This window comes from Haliaeetus leucocephalus, unplaced genomic scaffold (genome assembly GCF_000737465.1).
Source record: "Haliaeetus leucocephalus isolate CR32 unplaced genomic scaffold, Haliaeetus_leucocephalus-4.0 Scaffold545, whole genome shotgun sequence".
NCBI classification, from domain to species: Eukaryota; Metazoa; Chordata; class Aves; order Accipitriformes; family Accipitridae; genus Haliaeetus; species Haliaeetus leucocephalus.
The window spans coordinates 7,665,812-7,691,723 of NW_010972981.1; the positions used below are offsets into that span (position 1 = coordinate 7,665,812).

At 37.7% G+C, this 25,912-nt stretch overlaps 1 protein-coding gene across 1 annotated transcript in view; it reads left to right on the top strand.

The window, feature by feature from the left end:
- The window catches only part of PCDH7 (protocadherin 7), a 310,621-nt gene that overhangs the window by 136,138 nt on the left and 148,571 nt on the right, over nucleotides 1-25,912 (top strand). Inside the window, exon 4 of the mRNA XM_010576894.1 lies at nucleotides 24,830-25,046. Coding sequence (XP_010575196.1) covers nucleotides 24,830-25,046 — 217 coding nt within the window. The remainder of the gene's footprint in view (nucleotides 1-24,829; nucleotides 25,047-25,912) is intronic.

A 25,912-nucleotide genomic window follows, 5' to 3' on the forward strand; every position in this document is an offset into this window, starting at 1 on the left:
TGCTGTATGCAGGATCAACTACTTCCTTGCTGAAATATCTCCATTTATCATGTCATTGGCAACACTGTATAAATATCTTGAATTTGATATATGTATTTAAAATTCATTAGCAAGCCAAATAAAGTGGTAAGTATAAACAAAACCATTAACACATGGGTCTTTGCTTCAGTGCTCTGCGTGAACATTCCTAGAGACTTTGGGCAGATTTTTAATTTTACAAGTTATATTCCATCCTAACTATCCCATAAGACGAATCTTACATCCATCCAGACTCAGATAAATCTGTCTAACTAGTTGACCGTCTTAGGAATGTGCTACATTTCTTTCTGTCTAAAATCCATAGGAAGCAATAGTGGCAAAAATCTCCTTAACCATCATGAAAACTCAATTTTTCATTACTGCTCCTTCAGATTAGAACTCTTCAGAGTTTGTTTCCATTTGTTCATTACATCCTATCTAAACTATTGAAATTAATGGTACTGGGCTAGCCGTGAGAGCCCTCCCTTGGGCACCAGCTGGTGTAGAACGTTGCTTCTTGTGTTTAGTTGCAGAAGTAATTTCTCATTTTTGTATTTTGGGTTATATATGTTCTCTAGTTTGCAGGGGGTACAGGTTAATTTCCAGGTTTTTCATTATGAATTGTGAACCCTAAGCATTATATTAGAAATAATTTTCATGCAGTACTGTCATGAACTTTGGAATCAGCAATGCCAGTTTGGTTATTATTTCCAAGAGATAAATTCATAAGATACCATTGGAGTCACGTTCTTAGCAATCAGCTGGTAATTCTGGAGTATGTTCTTGACAGTTTGAGCTGAACCTGAGCTTTTGATACCCATTTGGTATTTTAATTCCTTTACCAATGGGTATCATGACTGGTTATCCCTCTGAATCTGTTTTTTTAGTTAAATGTGCAGGGTAAAGATGATAAAGTTGGAGTGTAATTTTGAAAGAGCTCAGTATAATTTTCATTATGTGAATTATATTCAGATATTATGACCTTATAAACACATATCGTACTAACAGTAATCACAGCAAGGGCTTTAACTTTCCTGAAAGTTCTCTCTACTGTTACCAACTTCTTACTTGATCTTAAGCGTGAAATGAGCATGAAAAAAGAATAATTTGTCCGTTTGATCAGCAGTGGCTTTAACCTAGTTACCTAGCATCTTGACTTGCTGGATAGATTAACATTAAACATTGCTTATCACATATATAGTGAATTGAATTATTCTGTACTGGTGTGAATTATTACATGGTAGGTCATTCTTCACACATGGAAATGTTCTGTATGTCCATTAAATGTGAGACTTACTATGCCTCAATGACCTGTGCATACCACCCATATGCAATAGGTCTAATCTACCCAGATTTTTCAGAGAGAAAACCACGAACCCTATAGTTAGGGAAATCACTTTACTTTTCTCAGCCTGTGTTTATTACTTGATGAAGTAATCTGTAATGATTTAATTACAAATAATGCTATATAGATAAAATAATTTGTATTTCTGAAGTACTCTGAGTAAAAATATACCATACCATTGCATTATACCTAGGAAATATCTGAGCTTGTTCATACTAAGCACTTTTTATGTCAGTATACTTGAGTGTTTAATATTGCTTAGTATTTTCTGATAAATCTCGTAAGAAATTTACTTCAGTACAAAATACACAGAGTACATAAGTTGTTTTATCAACAAAACACTATTTGGCAAGAAATATATATATGGTTAGTCAGACATCTGATTTACTCTTTTCCTGCTGTCCTTTTATTTTTACGCTTTCGTCTTTTATATTTCTTGTACTGGAGAGCCCAGAACTGGACACAGCACTCCAGGTGTGGCCTCACCAGTGCTGAGTAGAGGGGAAGGATCACCTCCCTTGACCTGCTGGCACCACTCTTCCTAGTGTGTTCCAGGAAAGTAGGATACTTGACAGGACAAAAGGCAATAGGCACAAACTGAAACACAGGAGGTTCTCTCTGAACGTCAGGAAACACTCTTACTGTGAGGGTGACTGAGCACTGGCACAGGTTGCCCAGAGAGGCTGTGGAGCCTCCATCCGTGGAGGTATTCAAAAGCCATCTGGACATGGTCCTGGGCAATTGGCTGTAGGTGACCCTGCCTGAGCAAGAGGATTGGACAAGATGACCTCCAGAGGCCCTTTCCAACCTCAACCGTTCTGTGATGCTATGATTACTTACAACACAGACCCAAGGTAGCAAAAGCGCATAAAAGCTAAAGGAACTCAGCCTTCTCATATTTTTGTCCTTGATATTAAGCTACAAACTAATCTGAGATTCTCTCTGACAGATATGCCTATCTGTCAATAGGGAATGGGGCACCAGCTGGATTATGGCTTTTGTAACCTCTAGCACTGTCCTATCAGCTGACCCAAAGACCAGCATGTCAGACATACACAGGTTTTATATAAAAAAAGGAAGATGGGAAGCACGAAAACAGTGAATGTGAGAAAAGGGATTGCACAAATGATTCTTTGTGTAAATACACTCATGCCCATGGGGTGTGTGCAGATTTATGAAATTTTGTAAAGGTTATATGTGTATATTTTAAATAAAGTTGTGCGAATGATTGTCTGTGTAGAATTCAGTAGAGAGGGCTTTTCTATCCAGAAGAACTCAGTGCATTAGATCTGTTGCATGTGGATTGTGTGCAGGGATCACTGAAATAGTTCTGGTACCTTATAAAACCTATAGGGTTTTTCCACTTATGATGAGTAGGGAGAAGAAAAATACAGGAAACAAAAATCATTGGATTTATCTGAAAAGTTACTTTTCTCTTATCAAAATGAAAATTTGTGTGAGGAAAAAATGGAATTAACAAAACAGTTTTGGAAAGCATTTATGTATTAAAACCATGTATTGTTGAACTCAGCTTAAAATCCAGCTGAATTCTGAATGAAAAAATAAAAATATTTCATTTTTAAATTAAATTATTTAAAAAATATTTTCAAAATACTTTCCTTATTTTTTCACAAAAACCTGAACTAAGTTTGCCCTGAAATCTCTTTGCTGTGAAATGACACTTTTGGTGTCAAACCACTTGCAGAGGAAACCACTTGCAGCTCAGCTTTAATGTATTTAAATGTCAGTGTTATTGAAAAATATGTTCTTAAAACCAGATGTACTTTAAAATGTTTCAGGAAAATACACATTTACTGGAAAACCATAAGCATTTTTATCTCTATAGGAAAGATTTCAGATATTTGCATACCTAGAAAGAGAATTTCTCCATGTGTGCTTTAAAATACGATAGAAAAGTAAGTGAACATAAAGAAAATCTCTTACACAGTTTTCTTGGGCTTTAACAAATTAAAAAAAAGATAGTCTTTCAATACTTTAAACTTTGTTTTCTTTCCCTGTGGCTTACCAGGTGTTTTTGTATGTATGTCATAAAATGTCTACTTGTGCCATGTTGTTAGATGCTTATCAGGCCCAATTTAGACTATAAAGTTAAAGGATAGTGCCAAAGAGTATCTATGAACTCAGGCTTGATCTTAAAATTATAATTTGTAATATTAGCATAATTGTGCAGCTACAGAAACTCTAGTTTTAGCTATTTTCATAGTTCAGTAAAGTTGAACTTTTTTGAGAGCACATATATCCATTACAAATTCCACTGAGACAGGAGCCTCAGAATATGTTCCTGAAGGTTGGACACAGTCCATGTTTGTGATGTCCTAGTGATGTGCCCCTCACCCTCAGTTATTTTTGCCATATACATTTGCAGAGGCTTATACTTTGGAAACAATTGAAAGATAATTTGCATAATGATATGCAGTATTGGAAAGATTATGTCAGTGATATGTTTGCATATTTATAGCAGTGTAGCTGGCCAGAAATTTACGTATGTTTTTGTTCCAATTTCCAAGAAGATACATAGCAAATGGTAAGTATGGAAATCAGCATTTCTCTGTGTTCTGGATTCTTAGGGTTGTTGTGGCCCGCAACACTAACTTCAGTTATTTGAAATACTATTACATTAGCTTGTGAAGATTTTCACATCTGTGCTCCCAACAGTCTCTGCCATAAAGTTACAAAGTCTACTTACAAGGTCAGGGTAACCATTATAGGAAGGTGAAGGGTAATCCTTGTTTTGAATCTACAGACGTGTGAAAGACATTGCCAAGGGAAAACATTACATTTATGCTGAGCCAGGAATTAAATACAGACTTTCCAATATCCTTTTCCTTTCAACTTCCTTCCTTCTGTCTGAAGAGTGCTGTGATAAATGTAATTACATGAACACCACTTAACTATTTTACAATTAGAAAATTGTGCATTTTCTGTCACCTTTTACATAATGCTTAAAAAAGATACAACTTCTTTGAAGGCATGAAATAAAAGAAATAGATTAGTCAATTGATCTAACTGCCGCTAAACTTTGTTTCGTTCACAGTTCTGAATACGAGCTGTATGTTCAATTATACACAGACTGCGGCTTGACATTATTTGATTCAATCACCTATAATCATATGGAACAATCCGAGAAAGCAATGTCACTTAAGATGAGGATATCAGCATAAAATCAATTATAATCAATTTATTAAAATCTGTCTTAAAGTAGTGCAAGTATTGAATTCCTTTTTCACTTTAAAGTTCTTGAATTAATTTTTTTGGAAGGAAGTTCTGCTTAAAGTTTCTTTGCCCTGCATCTGCCCAGACTTTCTGCTTTGTTCATCCTGAACTGGAAAAGAAACATCTTTTTCTACCACTTATCTAGGAGAATTTTTGGACAAACCTCAAATGTAAATATTTGTGCTTTGAAAGTAACAGACATAAAGCCGATACTGTGCTAAATAATTTTGTTGGCCAGATGGCATAGTGGCAGCAATAAAAGCAGCCAAATGGGAGAGCTGCATTTAATTCTGGACTTTGCAATACGGGTCTGCTGTTGGTGAGATGGATACTTTTTTATTTTTAGAGGGCATTGACCAGAAAGTGTTCTTGCTAATGCCAGCTGGCTTTATGAAGTGCCTGCTGCCTCATCCAATCAAGATCCAAGACTGTCTGCAGCCATGACAATATTGTTGCCCATTATGTTGTTTTGTTGGGAAAAAGCAAAACATTTTGGTATAAATAGGGAAAGAACAGGCACCTAAAGTCAGACAAGAGTACATTGATTTATATCAGCTGAGGATTTGACCTCTGTATTGTTACTCATTCGCATGAAGTAAATGAAAAAGAAATAGTGAAATTAATCCTGAAAGTTGCAAAGTTCAAAGTGGAAATTGCACACATTCATCTATAAGGTGGTGTGTGAATAGAGATGCAAAGTACTTAAGCAGCTCACAGCCTTCCAGTGCCACTCATTTAGAGTTGGCTCGTGTGACTTCACGCGGCAGCACAATTTGCGATGTAGATATAAAGCAAGGTTGAGACTTAAGCCCAGATTCCTGTGCCAGAAAGGCTTTCTGTTGTATTCAGAGAGGAAATTGAAGAGTTGTACTTTCCCTGGTGAATCATAAGAATGACCATCTCCTATGAGAATCTCAGTACTGGCTAACGGTGCAGTTCATCAGAACCTGCAGGCCTGCCTGACCCTGTAGAAAATGGCCATGATATTTAGAGAGCTTTTCTGGTGGAGAATTTTGATATTTTCATTACGTGATTCTTTTCTAAATGACATAATACTTTCATTATGTGGTCCTAATTTCTTTCTGAATGACGCTGTTGTAAAAACTAGGTTTTAGAATGAAAAATCCTGATATTTTATTTTAATTATGTTTTGACTAAATAATATCAAGTTACTCTTTTTCTTTGGCACCTAATTGTCCCCAAACCTACATTTTGTGTTCTTCATAATTCACTGTACAATGAAAGAATAGAATTGTATTAAGTGTCCAAAGCACTTTTTGCTTTTGGTACTTCCCATACTTTGGTATTGGAGACAAAGAGAGGTGGTTAGGCAAAAATGTTACTTGTCTATGTGACACCTCTTCACAGTAGAACAGATGAAAATTTATTTCACCTTGGCACATTTTTTTAATAACATCTTAATATTGAAAACTTTCTTGGAACTGATAATGAGCATCAGAGTGAGTGTCTAGAATTACAGTCACAGCATTAAACACATTCTTAGATGAATATTTGAGAGAGTGCATAATAAGAATGAATTTGGCTGTCTGGGCCTGTAGTGTCTTCATTAGGCTGTTTTCTTCTTGTGACCTTGAAAGTTACCCATCTGGTCTATAGTTGTGGAATAAAAGGCATGAACTCCAGTTTGTGAATTCTTTTTAGACTTTCTTGAGTCTCAAACAGTGTATTCATGGACAATGTTGATAATGTTTTTATGATCAAAAAATATCTGTAAACATGTGATTGACAGAGGTGACTGTGCAGTGACTACTAAAAATGTAGGGTTTAGTGAGCTGTAATTTGAACTCATCCTTCATCAGCCACGTAACAAAACGTATCATAAGTCCTTTGTTGTCTGTTGTATTTATGTGAGACATGCAATCAAAACCAGCCATTTATTAAACATAGAGTATTTTTCTTTCTACTACCTTACTTTCAGAATCCCTTAAAGAGACTAAAGGAACATGAGCCCTAGCAAATACATGTTCCTAATAACAAAAATTCATGCATCTTTCCCACAAGCAAAAAAAAAAAACAATCTGAAGAAATATCCATGAATATTTGCCACAATTCAGCTGTGCTGAAAAGACCTTGGAAGGGACTGGAGCAGATGACCTGAATCTTTTAAAGGGGACTCTTTGCACCAATCTGTAGTTCTCATCACTGCAAGGCATGCTGTATTCATCAATAGGAGAAAGTATTTTTCCATATTTAACATATTGTTGCATATTGATGGCTATCACACCTAAAGTTTTACACTTCAACTTTGTTAAATTGGTGATGAAATGTTACATGTGTAGCCATATTTTTAATTGAGGAGGTGTTCTTTTTTATGCTAACCAGTTCCAGAATACTTCAACTAGCTTGACTATTCAAACCTATCTATAGTAATGTTCTACTTATGGAAATATATCTATAAAGTTTTAACTATGACCACTTTAATTGATTTTAACTACTTTTACTATAAGCCATGCTTTTTTGGTTTATATTTTACAGTATTTTATGCATTATAACTTGATTTTCCTTCATTTATATAACTTCTTTAATGATTTTGTTAAGTGTATGATGAAAATCTTTTAAAAGTGATTAACAGATGTCTCTCCTTTTTGGGTCCAAATCTGAAGTGAAAGATAAAAGTGATTTTGATTTGGAATGCAAAAATGAAAATGAAATGGCAGATGTGGAAATCAAGTCCTAGGATAATAAAAGTAGGCACATCCAAGAAGTTAGCAGAGACCCCACTGTTGTTTTCCAGGCAATCATCTTATTGCCTCCTTCAAGTCATGCTTTTAATATTAATTGGCTGGAGCATGTATCAACAAACACATACCAGGATTATTTTTATTAGAAAACGCAAGTTAAAATTTGATTTCATAGAATTTTACCACTACACTTTTGAAGAAGAAAAATCAAACCACAAACAAACAATTTTTTCTGTGACATTACACTGTTTTCTCATTCAGTAATTGTATAACAAGTTGATGGTTGTAATCAGTTCCACTTATAAATATTCCAGTACTTCTTATGAGGCTGTACATTTAATCACCTTTACTGTGTTAACTACATTCTGAAATAATTACTGACATTTTGAGTCAAGTGTAAAGTAATAGTTTCACATTTCAACAGCTCTTACATTTCAGCAGTTTGCTTCAAATGACATCGCTGACAATTGCAGAGTAACTTTTAACCTAAAGGATCGGGCATGGTGTTGCAGATGGTCATAATAGGAAATAAGCACCAATCTACAAATGAGTACATTTCTAATTAATGTAATTAATTTTTTGAAAAAACACATTTTTGTGTGTGTGTATTTAGGATATTTTTGCAACGGTTAGTTTACTGTCAGTTAGATGTATCCTTTTAGTGTTTTAAAATACCCATCACATTCTATATTGTTTTGTGGACCACTGCCCTTCAAACATTTTCCTACAATGGAAGAAAAGTATATTCTAATTTTACAGTAGTGTTATAGTTTTAAAGGTTTTTCAGTATGAAATGTGAAAAAACATGCAAACGAACAAAACCCTCCACATCTTTGGCATGAGTTTTAATTAAACAAGGTGGCTGTATAGATAATTAGCCTGGGAGTATAGTTGTGGACATGAACCTCATCTGTTATTTTGTCTGTAACTACCTTTTTATCAGTTTCTTCTTCAATTACCTCTTTTAAATATATTTCTTCCAACAATCTATTTGTCACAATGAAAGTGTATGTAACCCTGATTAAAATGAAATAATGGAACAAATTGTATTTTTTTGTTCATTCATGCCTCTTTTTTTCCCATCAAATCTATAATGCCTTTTCAAATATCTAATTTCTGAATAAAATTAACCGTTTTCTCTTTCAAGGCCTTGGGTTTTGAGCCTGTGGCATGTTTATTATTATAACTTGCATAGCTGCAGTGTTCACCAAGAATAGCATTTGTTTCATCTAACTTGAGTGATCTAAAAGTTATGTAGCTGATTTAAATTCCTCAATATTTAGTGAAGAATATTTCCATTCTATTAAATATCTTCCTAGATGGGATACATTTCTATAGTTCTGTCCTTCCACTTCTTATAGAAAAGTGTAGTTGACTGAGATTTTATGCCTGAGGTTTTATTGTCCAATTTATACAAAATGTGACAACCCTTTAAAAAATCACTATGCCTATAAATTTAAGACATTTAAGTTAGAGAATAATCTGGACAACTTAGATGAATGAGCAGTAAACAAACATTGAGGACTACATGATGCATAAGAATAGTATAAAATATTGAGTCTATTACCTAATTTTTGAAAACATTTCAACTGCAGATTTTGCAAAATATGTCATCATTGATACAGTTTTGGTGACCAGTAAAAAAATTCTTATTCCTAATCGCTCACAAAATGCATTAATACTTGTATTTGCATATCTGCCCTATTAGACTTGCAGTGCCTGGTTTATATATTCATATACATTTAGAATTTGATCCTATTCTTCCAAGAGTTATTCCTGGATTTTCCTAAAATTTGATGCCATGACTCTCATTGTTCATATTGGGCTAGAGTCTTTTCTTGTGAACAGTTACTGAAAATAAAATATTCTCAATAGTATTAATAATTAACCTTTTAACAATGACAAATCAAAAAATGAGACTTAAGACCCGAAGAGTTCCACTTCAATGCAATGTATGTATTAATAATTCAGATCTGTATTGATGGCTATTTTTTCCCTGTTTATCTATTGAGTTCTATACAGAACACTGTGGTCTACTAGCAATATATTCAAAATGTTTCATCTAATCTTAGCAGCAGGAATATTTTTAATTACTTAGAAGAAGACATTACTTCTTGTGCATCAATGCTTTGTTAATACTAAAGCTTGATGTTTTGAAAGGTTCATATATGCTTTAGCTATCTCGATCTGTGATTTCAATGACATTCTGGCAAAGATCCCTTTGCAGACACAAGCCTCTCTTTGTGCAGGGAAATAAAACATAGAGAAAGCAATTTTTATAAATGGCTATGTCTACATTAGCAAATAGAATGGCAGAAGAGGAATTGATCTGAATGGTGAAAGAGTGGGTGCTGAGGCTGATTTCATACTGTGTGCGTTTTGTGGAGATTTACCGTGGACTAGCTCTAGTCTAATCCTGTGAACTGAGATCCTGTTAGTTCAAGCTATCTAGGCATGCTTTTGGATCATATCCTTCAGTTGAATTGGATCCAAAAAGACTCCAATATGTATGCTTCAAGGTAGTTCTTTCAAGGATAGCAAAATACAATAATAGGGGATGATAGGGAGATAAATTTCTGTAGCTCATACTTTATGTGAACTAAAATATTAATGTAGATTTACCCAAAATGCTGTATAGAATATGAAAACTTGTATCTATTGTGAACTATTCTGTAGTTCTAAAATCTTCTTATTTTTATATGTATATAAATTGTATATACATTTTTATATATATATATATGAAATAGAATGCTGTGCCAGAACCTCAAGTGATACATGTACATATACGAGTATTGCTTAATGGATTAATTGTTTCTATCATCACATTTTGACCTACTTGGACAACAGATAACTAAAGGATCATCATTCTGTAGCCTATAAAAAATACATGTGGACAGTCTTTCCGATTTCATCCTTTCTCTAAGGTCAGTTTTGTGTAAATGACTTTGGAAATAGGCTTATGAATGTATACCTCCCATTCAAGAGCTTTTTAGTGCCTGATAACTAGGGTAAAGGATTATATTCTCTTTCTTTTCAACACATTAAATTATTTTAATAATTTTCCAGATTCAGAAGAAGATGCTCAGGATCTCAACCCAAATATCTGGGTGATTGAGCTGGTAGGATGGAAATGAGGGGTTTTTTTTGTTGTTTTCAGAGAATAGTATTTGAGCCAATGAGAAACTTTAATGAAACAGCGTAGCAAATAGAGAAACATAAAAATTTCTCATACTTACGCTGAAAGGCAGGAGCTAACAGACATGACAGCCTCTGTGAACTAATATCGCTGGGCTAGTTTTGGGCAGTGAATTCTCTGCTGAACAACAGAAGGAAAAGAAACCCAAACCAACCCATCCAGGAAAGACAGACTCTCCAAATATTTCAAGAAAAGAGAAAGATCTGATCACAGGAAAGTTTGAAAGTGAAGAATGTTAGCCATTGTGAAGGTCTAAGTAGTGAGTAGTATAAGATACTGGAATGACACTTAGCAAATGAATACTGTTCCAGTGCCTTAGTAATAGATTTTGGTCAAACAAAAAGTATTCAGAGGATTTTAATGAAAATTATTAGAAAAAGTTGGAGTAGAGTACTGGAATCTAATGCAATGAGTTCAGGAAAAAAATACTAGATTCACTGAACTTGTGTTTACACAAAAGATTTAGGACAAGCTGTTTTTAAGAAAATAGAAGGAAATATAATCTTATTTCATGTTATAATTGTTCTTGGGAAGACAAAGTGCTACTTCATCCATTTCTTTCTTGTAGTAGAAAAATAAGAGAGCACTTCAGGGTCGTAGATGCTTGGTTCTTATAATTCTCAAACAATGAGATATTGAGGTGATAACAGAAGTATATTTTTATGAGCAGGCAAAAGAGTATAATAGAATTATTTTGACCATCTCTGCTACAGATTCCCATTTATTCTTGGTTTCTTTATGCTCATCTTTCAATAGCTACCAGGAAGAGCTCTTATGAAATGCTAAGAATATTGGCTTCATTTAAAATCCATGTAGATCTTGTTTAATTTTTCTAAATGAACTTGTGTGTTATATTTTGATATGAGGATTCTATCACAAAAGACTATTGTATCTTTGAGAAGGGGATGTTCTTCATATTATTGGTGTCTCCTCTGATATTCATGGAAATAATAGGCATGCCTTTGTTTACTTGTAACAGAGGTGAGAATTATTAGGTATCTACTTAGTGAACATAGCTAGGTGAATGAAAAGGATTTTGGGCTGCTCAGAAGTCATTGTGTTTCAGAAAGGCAAATTTGCGTAACAAGCAGGAGAGGATATTTGAGAAAAGCACTGAACTTAAAAGGAAAAATGTATGTTTGAATGTTACAGTAAAGATGCTCATCATGTAAAATGCATTATGAAAAATTATCCTTGAATATCAAATCTTAACATGTCGCCTTGGGCTTTAGCAAATACATATTAGTGGAATTGTGTTTCATATTCATACAGAACAAACAAAATACGCTTCTGGTTCATGACCAGGAGCTCACTACTGCAACTAAAATTAATAAAAATGCTACGAAAATAAATGGCAATAATGATGGAGTCTTTCTCTTGTGTGTAGAATTCTTACCTGATAGCTGAGCCAATCACACTTATCACAGGTGATGCCTGCTACAGAGCTGTAATATCAGAATATTTTTTATTTTATTCAACTCCTGCTTAAAATTGCACTTGTTACTACTTTTTGCTAAATTTAAAAGAAAAAGTTGATTATTCTTATCAGTGTGTTTCTCCTCTTTTCCTCTCCTGTAGTAATACTTCTCAGCTGTTTCAGTCTTCTCATTGAAAAATAATGCCTCTTTAATTTAATTTCCTGCCAATTTTATATTGCCCACAATGATAGAAATTTAGAACAGTAGAAATATGTGATTTGAATAGGGGAAAGAGTTGTGTGGGTTGAAACTATTCATGCAGAATAGCAATTGTTCATTAATATTTTGTTTGTCTTCCAACAAGCTTCCAGCAATTAAGAATGAATAGAATGAAAAGGATAATGACATGTTTTATCAAAATTCAAGTGCTAAAGAAACACTTTGAATTTATGTGATGAGTTCATGTATCTCTTCTGCCTATTTTTCAGACCTATCCTATACATATCTCAGAGATGCTGTGTTAGTCTTACAAGCAGCTTGACATTGATTGACTTTCTGAGCTAACAGGAATTATAATATTATTTCGGTTTGGCTCATCACTAGTACTTTCTATGCTTTGGCACAAACTGAAATACAGAAATTCCATTAAAACGTAAGAAAAACCTTCTTTACTGTGAGAGTGGCAGAGCAGTGGAACAGGTTGCTCAGAGAGGCTGTGGAGTCTCCAGGCTTGAAGATTATTAAAAACCTGACTGACTACAGCCCTGGGCAAAGTGCTCTAGGTGACCCTGCTTCAAGCAGGGGTGTTGGACCAGGTGATCTCCAGAGTTGGCTCTTCAGCCAACTTAAATCCTAGTGAATAACCCAAGATATCACATGTCGATAAAGTGGGACGTCATCTGATTTGAGAGTTAGGGGAAAATAAGAACCTTAGTTTCTGATCTTCCAGGGTTTTGGGGAGTGCCCAAGCTAATGCTGAAGGAGTTAGTAGAAATACTTAAACCAATATAGCTTACTTTAGCTTAGAACTCAGTTTGGGCTAATTTTGTATGCTTCTCAACATAATAAGTTGCTTCTTGGATTGCATTTTACAGTTGTTTAAAATGTTTTCAAAATCCTGATTCTTTTGAGATGTAGGTGGTGTGACAGCAAGAAGGCCTGATAGAATCTTACTATTCTTATCCAAATCAATTGTGAGGTAACAGGCTGAGAAAGGGTTGATGGTTGCAACCCTAGCTCTCAATCAAACGTAAAAAGGATTCACACTTCCACCCCACCATTATAGTCTAAATGCACCAGGATTTGAACTGACAGTATTTACAGAGTTGATAGCAATTGCTATACAGAAACCATGAAAGAATATAATCCATCAACAATGTGAAGTATCGGTAAATACAATGCAAAACTAGAAATTTTAGGAAATGAAAGGAAAATCCCTCTCATAATGGCCAGAAAGTGTCATGATTAGGCCTCATGCAGCTGTATGGATATATTGCTTTTCACGAAGTCTATCCACCAAGTCCCTAATGCCAAGCTCTGAAATTAGGGTTCTTCATGAATTGAAATTATAATATGATTTTACTTTCTAGCTTGTATAGGGAAGAGTAAATTAATACAGACAAAGATAAACACTGTACCATAGAATAAGTTAATAGGCCTCGATTAGTACAGACTGCAAGAAGTGTATGTCTTTGGCATTGCAGTGATTTTTGTTCTGCTGGTGAGGGGAAAAGAAAATATCTGGTTTATGAAATACAGTTGAAACAAGGAAGAAATGGTGATTTACCTTTGGGGTATAATGCAAAGGTGTATCTTTTCTCTGTGATCTGATCATCTCCATGATCAGATATAATTAAGAATAATTCCAAATGCTGTTATCAGAAAATATTATATCAGTTTTCAGAGGGAGGAAATTATCAGACTTATTGCATTCTTAAGAAATGTGAATCCAGTAAGGACTATACCTACCAAGGGACTAGTAAAGGCTTAGGGTTGCTGTTTTGCTGGGAAGGACAAATTGAACAGCTAGTGGGCTTATTTGGGTAAAAGCAGCTCTACCACGTTGATTCACAGTGCAGGCAGATGGAGTTGTATTAATGTTGTGCACTGAAAATCAATAAAGCTAAACATAACCCTCTCCTCTCCCCTCATGAGTATGTGCCTTATTTTGTCAGCACTTGGAAATTTCTCATGTCCATTTTTCTGTGAAATGTTACTGATGTAATTTTATCAATGGAAAAACAAAATTAAGGATATAGTCTGTTTCTCCTTGTTAAAGTGCATCTTATATCCTTATTTTTGGCACTTCAATAAATGTATGAGATAACCAGCTTTTTACCAATAACTTTTTAGAAATATTAATCCTGGTATTCATCCTCCTTCCTTCTTGCTTGTCTCATTAATATTCGGTTTTCTTTGAAACCTCAAATGTTTTACAGATTAGGATCTAAATGAAGATTAGAATACATGAAGAAAGTTCTTGTTTATGGAGGGTTTTTCTGCATTCATAGCAACTAATGCGTAGATAACATTTATTATGTATCAACATTCTAGTGCTCATAACTTTCTTGATAGGGATTAAATCTCATTTAACTTAAATGTTCTTGTTAGTAGCAACTAAAGGACTACTATGAGTTATGTAAACAATAATATGTATAAACATATACAGGTTTTTTTCAGAGGCATTTTATAGCAATCCCATACTTCTGTGTTTTCATCAACTTTATCTCTAAGATGTCATAGTTTTTTGGGTGTAAAAAATAGCTGCCATAATTAGTCTAGCCTTAATTTTCAAAGTATATAAAAACTCAGTATCTTTTGTGACTGATAGTTCTGTTGACTGTTGCTATATTTATCCAGATTATACTGTCTAAAGTATATGGTGGTTTAGGTATCAGAAAGGATGACATGTTGGAAAGAAGACAGTAAACCACAGTGTGGATATCCAACTTTTTCTGTTCTTAAAATCCATTAAATGAATTGAACAGTGTTCCTTAACTATACAGGTAACAAACATATATTATGATCAAGGTCTATTTCTTTTTATCAGAAAAGCACAGGCCATGATGTTATTCCACGAGGCATAATGCATTCAAAATTTGCAATACATTTGCCTGAGAAGATCTGGTTCTCAGAAGTAATGCAACATAGAGGTCAGAATTCTGATGTTTGTACTGGAAGTAGAAGTGTAATAAATGCCGCAGAATAACAATTAACATGCACATAATTCTTTCAAAAAGGATTTTGTCAGCATTATATCATACTCATTGATATTCTGTGGAATGGGCTCAATTGGCTCTACTGAGCTGAATACTATGTGTGTTAGTTTTGTGTCAGGTAATTCTTACTCAGTACAGCACTTTAGAAAAAAAGCAAGATGAACATCTGGATCTGTTTAAAAACTCGTTATTAATGTCTTAGTAAAGGCACATCAAATTTCTTTTAGTTTAGAGGATAAATAATGATATTCTTAGGCATTTTCAACCCTGGCTATAAACCAGCCCAACTTTGCATCTGTCACGGATATTCTTCTCTATATGCCATCTAGGTAAGATGTGTGTCCTTAAAAGAATATGGGAAGAGGAACAGGATGGTCCTAAATCTTTGATAGTTCTTTCCAAAACTTATTTTAAAGAACATTACTACCATTCTTGCAGTAACTGCAGATGTGATAACAAGGTCTTCTATGCTTGTGATCTAGTTGGGACTGATTTCCAGAAAATCAATTGGAAAGGGAACAGAAAGTTTTAAATAATAATTTCTTTTAATTCCCATTTTAAGTTGCATCACTCTGTTTTTGTAATAACTGTAGATGATGCAAAGTGTTTATGGTGCAGTGTGTCTTTGCCACAAAGTGACCCCAGGCAGGTGATTATATCTGGAAAACTAGGTGGAATTGATTCATCACAATCATTGAATAAAACCTTAAAAACCTTTAAGCAAAGCCCTTGGGAGGGGGTATTAATATTTGTCTCTTCAGATTAAATCTCTAATGGGAATTTTCAAAGAGATTATCCCAAAGTGGTCTTTAGAATACTTTGCAAGCAGGACCAACATGTAGGTGTGTCAACCATGAACTATAAGCTTTGCATTACACCCTTGAATTCTGTGGGGTCTCTGGGTGCCTCTAAGTGTCATACTCTCCAGTTATCTGCTTTCAGAGCTGCAGGTGTGTTTTTCCAAGGATAAACCTAAATAAAGGGCAGGGTCTTCATATTTTAAGGGTAGGTTCCATTGAGCTTAGCTTGGAGTTACAGGGCATTGCTTTTACTACTTCACAGGCAATCTGTACTCAGAGGTCCTCAGCATCTTTTAAAAAGTGGTTGCTAAACTGTGGCCTGTGGTTCCTTGGGAGTCTGAGAGTTATCAATTTATCATATGACTATTAGGTCGATAGGGCCTTTCAAATGTAGATTTTAATGTTTCCTCTGGAAGCTTTGATAACAGACAAATATAGCAGTCTGTGGGAAATGGTGGGAATTGCTTCCTTAATTTGCATGTTTTCTCAGCTTGTCACAGTATCTCTAGCAGCTGATTCCTTCCTTGAGAGATATTATGATATTCAGGAATAGCCAATGGGACAGGGTCTAAGTACATCCAAATTCTGGGAGAATCACAAAGTTTGCATCATTAGTCCAGAACTTAGTAGCAATTGACATAAAGTTACAGAATACATGATCTCATTTCATGAAGTTTTGGTCCATCAAACAGTTCACAGCTTAAGTACTGATCTAAACAAGGATTTATAAAGTTAGTTTTTGTGAGGTCAATACGATTAGTTATGATGTGACAATCTTGAACTCTAGTCAAGAGAAATCCTTCAGTGGAAGTTTAAGAGCCATTTTAATATATCCATTAGATATCATCAGTATTCAGCAACAGGCAACTTCTTAAAATGGAACTTCACTAAACTCCATAGAAATTGATGGTCTCCCACCTGTTTATACCATGTAAAATTTGTTCCATTTTTTTCCTGAAATGTATACGTTATGTATGTACTTACTAGTACATACTAAGTATGCTTACTAGTATGCTTAAATACTTAATATGAGAACGTACAAATCACTCTTGCTTCTCTGTGTGATTCCACAACAATATATTGTACCATATCATTTCAAAGATAAGCTGTATGACTTACACTAGATCTTACTTTAAACCAAAATACAGTTTCCCATCAAGAACTAGTATATGGACATTCCTTACATACCCAGCTATTTTAGCTGAAAGCAGAATTCTATTCCAAGCCTCTATATTTATTTTCACTAAATACTATTTAGCATACTAGTACACTGTATATATCCATACATTTACTGATACATATACCCATGTACCACCCATGCAGCCTGAACCCCTGACTGCACAGCAGGAGGAACAACCAGAGGGTGTGCTCACTGGAAAGACTCGCAAGGTAGGGGAGACTGTAGGCATGTGATGTCTTGCAACACAGGGCAGACAACTCTTCCACACACAGACTTGCAACTTCAGAATAGGGTCAGTGACCTGGTAGCAGACATTAGGGTAGAAAGTCTGCCTGAGGAAACATCAGAGTGAGAGACCCTATTCTAAGGGGGGTGGAGGCCCCATCTGCTGACCTGACCTGCTGTTTAGGGAGGTTTGCAATGTGCCAGGTGCTCAGATGCAGGATGCTTTGCAGAGACTCCTGAGGCTTATTCACTTGTTGGAGTATTAGAATCATAGAATCAAAGAATTGTTTGGGTTGGAAGCCTTAAAGATCATCAAGTTCCAGCCCCCCTGCCATGGGCAGGGGCATCTTCCACTAGACCAGGTTGCTCAAAGCCCCATCCAACCTGGCCTTGAACACTTCCAGGGATGGGGCATCCACAGCCTCTCTGGGCAACCTGTTCCAGTGCTTCACCACCCTCACAGTAAAGAACTTCCTCCATACATCTAATCTATATCTACCCTCTTTCAGTTTAAAGCCATTACCCCTTGTCCAATCACTACATGTCCATTTAAGAAGTCCCTCTCCAGCTTTCTGGTAGGCCCCCTTTAGGTACTGGAAGGCCGCTATAAGGTCTCTCGGGGCCTTCTCTTCTCCAGGCTGAGCAACCCCAACTCTCTCAGCCTGTCTTCATAGGAGAGGTGCTCCAGCCCTCTGATCATCTTCATGGCCCTCCTCTGGACTTGCTTCAACAGGTCCATGTCTTTCTTATGTTGGGGGCCCCAGAGTTACACACAGTACGCCAGGTAGGGTCTCATGAGAGCTGAGTAGAGGGACAGAATTGCCTCCCTTGACCTGCTGGTCACGTTTATTTTGATGCAGCCCAGGGTACACTTGGCTTTCTGGGCTGCGAGCACACATTGCTGTGTCATATTGAGCTTCTTGTCAACCAACACCCCCACGTCCTTCTCCACAGGTTTGCTCTCAATCCATTCTCCACTCAGCCTGTATTTGTGCTTGGGATTGCCCTGAGCCATGTGCAGGACCTTCCACTTGGCCTTGTTGAACTTCATGAGGTCTGCACGGGCCCACCTCTTAAGCCTGTCAAGGTCTCTGTGGATGACATCCATTCCCTCCAGCATGTCAGCCACACCATGCAGCTTGATGTTGTCAGCAAGCTTGCTGAGGGTGCAGTCAATCGCACTGCCCATGTCATTGACAAAGGTGTTAAACAGTGCTAGTCCCAATACCGACCCCTGAGGAACATCACTCGTCACTGTTCTCCACTCAGACATGAAGCCGTTGACCGCAACCTTTTGAGTGTGACCATCCAGCCAATTCCTTATCCCCTGAGTGGTCCATCCATCAAATCCACGTCTCTCCAATTTAGAGGCAAGGATGTCGTGCAGGACAGTGTCAAATGCTTTGCACAAGTCCAGGTAGATGACATCAGTTGCTCTTCCCTTATCCACCAATGCTGTAACCCTACCGTAGAAGGCTACCAAATTTGTCAGGCAGGATTTGCCCTTAGTGAAGCCAATCACCTCCTGATTTTCCATGTGCCTTAGCATAGTTTCCAGGAGGATCTGCTCCATGATCTTGCCGGGCACAGAGGTGAGACTGATGGGCCAGTAGTTCGCCAGGTCTTCCTCTTTTTCCCTTTTTAAAAATGGGGGTTATGTTTCACCTTTTCCACTCAGTGGGAACTTCCCCGGACTGCCACGACTTCTCAAATATGATGGGCAGTGGCTTAGCCACTTCATCCACCAGTTCCCTCAGGACCTGTGGATGCATCTCATCAGGTCCCATGGACTTGTGCACCTTCGGGTTCCTTAGATGGTCTCAAACGTGGTCTTCTACAGTGGGCAGTTCTTCATTCTCCCAGCCCCTGCCTTTGTCTTCTGCCACTTGGCGGTGTGGGTGGAGCACTTGTCATGAAGACTGAGGCAAAGAAGTTGTTGAGTATCTCAGCCTTTTCCATGTCCCAGGTAACCAGCTCTCCTGTTTCCTTCCAGAGAGGGCCCACATTTTCCCTAGTCTTCCTTTTATCACCAACATACCTATAGAAGCTTTTCTTGTTGCCCTTGACATCCCTGGCCAGATTTAATTCTATCAGGGCTTTAGCTTTCCTGACCCGATCCCTGGCTGCTCACACAATTTCCCTGTATTCTTCCCAGGCTACCTGTCCTTGCTTCCACCCTCTGTGGGCTTCTTCTGTCTGCATTTGTCCAGGAGCTCCTTTTCCTTTTTCCCTGCAGGCCTCCTGGTGGTTTTGCCTGACTTCCTCTTTGTTGGAATGCATTGCTCCTGAGCTGGGAGGAGGTGGTCCTTGCATATTAACCAGCTTTCCTGGGCCTCTCTTCCCTCCAAGTCTGTATCCCATGGTACTCTACCAAGCAGATCCCTGAAGAGGCCAGAGTCTGCTCTCCTGAAGTCCAGGGTAGCGAGCTTGCTGTGCGCCCTCCTGTCGTGGTTTAACTCCAGCCAGCAACTAAGTACCATGCAGCCACTCATTCACTTCCCCCCCTGCCCAGTGGGATGGGGGAGGGAATTGAAAAAAAAAAGTAAAACTTGGAGGTTGAGATAAGAACAGTTTAATAGAACAGAAAAGAGGAAACTAATAATGATAATGGTAACACTAATAAAATTACAATAGTAGTAATAAAAGGATTGGAATATGCAAGTGATGCACAATGCAATTGCTCACCACCTGCCGACCGATGCCCAGTTAGACCCCGAGAGGCGATCCCCCCCCAAGTCCCACTCCCCCCAGATTATATACTAGACATGACGCCCCATGGTATGGAATACCCCGTTGGCCAGTTTGGCTCAGGTGCCCTGGCTGTGTCCCCTCCCAACTTCTTGTGCCCCTCCAGCCTTCTTGCTGGCTGGGCATGAGAAGCTGAAAAATCCTTGACTTAGTCTAAACACTACTTAGCAACAACTGAAAACATCAGTGTGTTATCAACATTCTTCTCATACCTAACTCAAAAATATAGCACTGTACCAGCTACTAGGAAGACAATTAACTCTACCCCAGCTGAAACCACGACACCTCCTCACTGTCCTAAGGATCTTGAAGTTGACCATGTCATGGTCACTGCAGCCAAGGCTGCCCTTGAGCTTCACATTCTTCACCAGACCCTCCTTTTTGGTGAGAACAACATCCAGCATAGCACCTCTCCTCATTGGCTTCTCTATCACTTGGAGAAGGAAGTTCTCATCAACGCATTCCAGGAACCTCCTGGAATTCTTATGCCCTGCTGTGTTGTCCTTCCAGCAGATACAGGGGTGGTTGAAGTCCCCCATGAGAACCAGGGATTGTGAATGTGAGGCTGCTCCTACCTGTCTGTAGAGGGCCTCATCCGCTTGCTCTTCCTGGTCAGGTGGCCTGTAGCAGACCCCCACTATAATGTCACTTGTCCCTTATGTCCCTTTAATCCTGACCCTTGGTCGGCTCATTCATCCCCAGGCGGCGCTCCATGCACTCCAGCTGGTCATTGACATAGAGGGTGACATCCCCTCCTTGTGTCCCCTACCTGTCCTTTCTAAAGAGCCTGTATCCTTCCATTCCAAGACTCCAGTCATAGGAGCCATCCCACCATGTCTCCGTGATGCCAGTGAGATCATAGCCCTACAAGCATTTGTGCATCTCACACTCCTCTTATTTGTGCAACGTGCGTTTGCATAGAGGCATTTAAGTTGGGCCCCCGATGAAGCTGACTTACTGGCAGGAGTGTCTGGGGTTCCTTTGTGCTGCTCTTCAGGGGCTCTCCTGATGACCTGTGATCCCTCTCCAGCATCTATTGCTGGCACTGGCATCCAGCTGGTAGGGGTGGGATGGATTGAGGTTCCCCTCCCCCAGCAACTTTAGTTCAAAGCCCTCTTCACCACCTGGGCAAGCCTATGACCAAAGATGCTCTTCCCCTTGTTTGACAGACAGACCCCATCAGCCCCCAGTAGACCAGGTTTCTCAAAATGAGTCCTATGGTCTAAGCAGCCAAACCCCTGGCTGTGGCACCAGTCCTATAACCATTTTTTGATTTGCTGGATTCAACTGGTCCTTTCAAACACCTTCCCTTCGACCGGGACAATTGAGGAAGAAACTACCTGAGCTCCAGAGTCCCTTACCACTGCTCCCAGGGCTCTGTAATCCTTGATACTCCTCAGACTGCTCCTGGCTGTATCACTGGTGCCCACATGAAACAGCAACAGATAATAGTTGGTGGACTGTACAAGACTTGGTAGTCTCTCAGTGACATCCCTGATATGAGCCCCTGTATCTGCTGCTCCTCATCCATATGGGCACCAGTGGCACTGTGAGGATGTTGACTGTATCAAAGGTGACTACACAGCTTTAAGGAGAGGGGGTGAAGGGCACATGGGACTTCATGGTGTCTCCTCAGTCCTAACAGTGAAAGGCTTGGGAAGGAGCAGGTAGGTCCTGTGGGACAGGGATTTTGCTTTTAGACCAATGGACCCCCTTTTGGAGGATTGAGGACATCAGGGGAGAGACAGGCTCGACCTGACAAAGCTGGCAACAGCATCTTTGCCGCCAGTTTGGGCATCCTGGTGAGGAGAACTTTAAACTAGGAATGGCCATGGAGAGAAATTACAATGCACAGTCAATTAAGGAAGTGGTGGGCAGGAGTGGACAGCAAAGGGTGCAAGGTGGCAGGTACAAGAGATGCCTCCAGAATAATAAAACAGAGTGAAACAGGGTCCACCTCAAGGATGTCATATGTACAGCAATGTACGCAGCCTGAGAATCAAGCAGGAGGAACTGTAGCTTTGTGTGTGGCCTCTGAAATATGACATTGTCCAAATTACTGAGCTGTGGTGGGATAACTCATGCATCTAGAGTACAAGCTCTTCAGGAAAGACAGGCAGGCACTCTAGAAAGTTCTGTCAATGGTACTACTTATAGGCGGCAAAACTTGATCTTAGGATCCATCTGGGCATTGCACCAATGAGTAAAGTGTGAGTGAAGAGAAATTCTTTTCTTATGTCCTTAGGCACTTCCCTGAGCTGTTTCCTGAATAATAGTAGAAGTACAGTTTATATTGTACTAGCAACTTTGGCATACTTATTAAATCGGGAATCCATATTTTCCAAACTAAAATATCTCATTTCTAATGTAAGCAGGAATGGCAGCTAGTCACCTGACATGGTAATAATATGAAGAAATAAATGTAACTTCAATGTCAAGACAGTGGAAAGATCCTGTGAGTTTGGTCAGTGTAATGAGAATAATAAACTTTACTGGCCTAGTGAAACCTTAACGTCTACTTGCAAGTATTCTTAAGTGATCTGAGAATACTCATATTGGAAAGAAACAACAGAGCCTGTTAACAAGATATTGTCTTTGTTTGATAACGTTTTATATACTTGGAAGTCCTTCTGTGGAAAGCACATGAAGGGAAATCACTACTTCCATAAGTTAAAAAAAAAAAAAAGACAAAAGAAAATTGGTTGTTCACATCTAAAGCCATAGCTTAGATAAAGACACTTTACCTTTCCTTACATTTATTCAGTTACTTCTCTGAGGGAATTAATGTATGTGTAAATTGCCAATAACACAATACACAAGCTATTACTGAAATATGAAAATACAATACAAATGACACAGACATTTTGCAGGACAGACTGTTGCAAAAGGGCTTTATACTTCCTGCATAATTCAGAACCAGTAGGAGAGCTTTTAGAATTCCTGTGCAGTAAAACAAAGGGATTCCTTCTGAATACTCCTGGAAGGGAAAGATCTTACTGAGCATCTATGGGGAAAAGATATTAAAATTGTATATTGTAGATATAGGGTCTTAACATAGCAGTTCTAATGCTCCTCTATGCTTTCTGTTTCCACATTAGCGAAAGGAGCAGCCACTCTAAACTATTTTAATGTGTTCTTTTAATGTGCAGCATTTGTGCTCTCCATTCTTTTGTTTTGCTCCTCTATTCTCCTTGCATTTGATATGATACAGAGCTCTAAATTAACTTGGTATAAAAGCACTTTGCAGCTGAAGAATAGAAGGAAACGTTAAAAGGTCAAAACCTCACCGTCAGAATACCATGACTCTTGCCTTAGAATTTTCTCATATTTCTAGCAACACCCACATTTATAAACTTTTGATCTACTTGTGCCGGGAAGACGTAGTGTTATATTTGTAGTCCAACCTATTTATCATCAGCACTGAATATCTTTTTATATCTTAAAAACTTTGTATCCTCAAAATAAATTGTAAAAATTCTAACTGAAACTCCACCTACCCCTCTACTTGTAAACCTAATATGGACTTCTATTCTTCAGGGCTTACGTTAAGTGGTTGTAGTTGCTGTTTCCTCCCTTCTGGCCTACATACGTGTTTCCACTCTATAGTGACCAGAGGTGCCAGTGGGGGTGATGTATGCCTGTGTCTCATTCTAACATAGGACTTCAAACACATCTGAATCCAAAGGTGGGAAGCACTCTCAGACCTCACATTTTAAACATAGGAAAGTCTGCATAGTGTCTTATAAAAATGGATCTATTGGTGTTTGGTTTAGAAGGTGCTTTCTAGAACATTAGGTATTTCTCTGGGGTTTTCTAGCCTTGCAAACAGTAAGTTATTTCAAATGTATCATTAAATTATTTGAAATGTATCATTACTGCTTGAGTGTAGTTCAAATCACAGGAGAATCCCCTAGCTTCTTAACTGAACATCCCACCTGCCCTCAGTGTTCTCTGAAATGTGAAGGATCGACTCTCCCACTTCCTGGGATGCTGCTGGTGCCAGGGTTCAGCGTGTAGGCTTCCCAAGCAACAGTAATATCTGTCATTTTGAATGAATACAAATCTCTAACAATCTATGTTTGTACAGTCCCAGTGGAAACATGTGGTGTCAGCTGTGCTTGCAGTACTTTAAAGGCTTTATTAAGTCAGCTGGCAACACACCCTGTCTCCAGGCACTGAATTTTATGGCAAAGGAGCTAAGAAACCGAACCCTTTTTTTTTTTTTTCCCCTTTTCTTTCTCCTTTCTCCTGTCAACTAGCTTTCAAAACCACAGGAAGTGATTTTAGAAAGGCTTATGGGTGTGCTGCTATGTTGTTAATACCCACAATAGAGTTTACAGGTGAGCATTTATACCCACCCACACAGTCTTACACATACACACGCATACACTGTCAAGTACCTTTATGCAGTCTGATACAAACTCCATTCAAATTATTACTGTTGAGTAAAAGAGGAACTGTACAGAATTTATAAATAATTATAAGACAGTTTTCTTAGCTCATGCAGCCATTCGAAAGGAGGCTGTGCAAAACTGTGGGAAGATTCTGGACCATATATCACAGTAAAAATCCACAGATACTCTGTCCAGTGACCTTTTAAGGACTGTACTTGCTGTTTGCTTTAATTTAGACAAAATTGTTTAATTGGTAAATGTTAAAATATTAGTTTGCTTAAGTCATGTTTTGAGAATCAGTTGTTCAAAGGCTGAACTTTTCAGTGACATTCAGAATCTTTTCTCTTGCAGCCATTTCGTAGAGTGACGTTTTCTGTTGTGAGTCAGCCTCAGGACCCACATCAAGGGTCATTGCAGAGTTGCTATGACAGCGGTCTGGAGGAGTCAGAAACACCAAGCAGTAAGAGTTCATCAGGGCCAAGACTGGGTGCCCTTCCACTCCCAGAGGACAACTACGAAAGGACTACGCCGGATGGCAGTGTTGGTGAGGCAGAGCATATGGAAAATGGTAGGGGCAAACACGACATTCACACACATAATCTCACTAGCAAGTGATACTAAGTACACTTTTGAAAGGTCAGTCCCAAAACATAAATAAATATATTAAATAGCTAAAATTGTAATTATTTTATTTTAAAGTTTGTTAAAATGCAGATATACAAAATAATGGAACATAACAACACTAGTAATAAAACCAACACTTTCTTTTCTTTACATGACTTAAAAAGTATACTGCAGAAGCAGTTAAAACTTTGAGAAAAATACCAGTAGAGGGCTGGGGAGATGGTAATTGAATTAAATTCCATACTTTTCATTTTAGATAAAAGACCACAAAGGACATGTATTCTCTTTTCCTTCCATTTTTGGTTCAACAACTACTTAGGAAATTTCCCAGAATGTAATATGTACAGCATCACCAAAAGAAAATAGGATTTAAAAACCCCACTCTAGAGAATTCCCTTTTCCCCAAAAATGTTATATAGACTGTTTTCAAAATAATACTGAGTGTCAAGTCCAGTCTTCATTATTAAGAAAAGAATAACATTACTTTCCTTTTGTTCACATTTTATTCTGTACAATACTTTTAGAACATCTCATTTAAATTCAGCGTCTATTTATGTAGAAGGGGAAAATGCTGAATCCTTATTTATTCTATAGTAACTCTCCAGATATTACAAAATAAAGGTAATTTAAATCTCAGGTTTTGTTTTCCGTTCTATCTAAAACTACTTAGAATTTTAAAAAAACTTTCCAATTTGAAATGTATTTCATAAACCCTGAATGTTCTACTGTTCTCCACTTATTGGCCTTCATCTAAAATTTTATGAAGTCAGACACTGACTTCTTTGTCTTTCCATTTGCCCATAAACAATA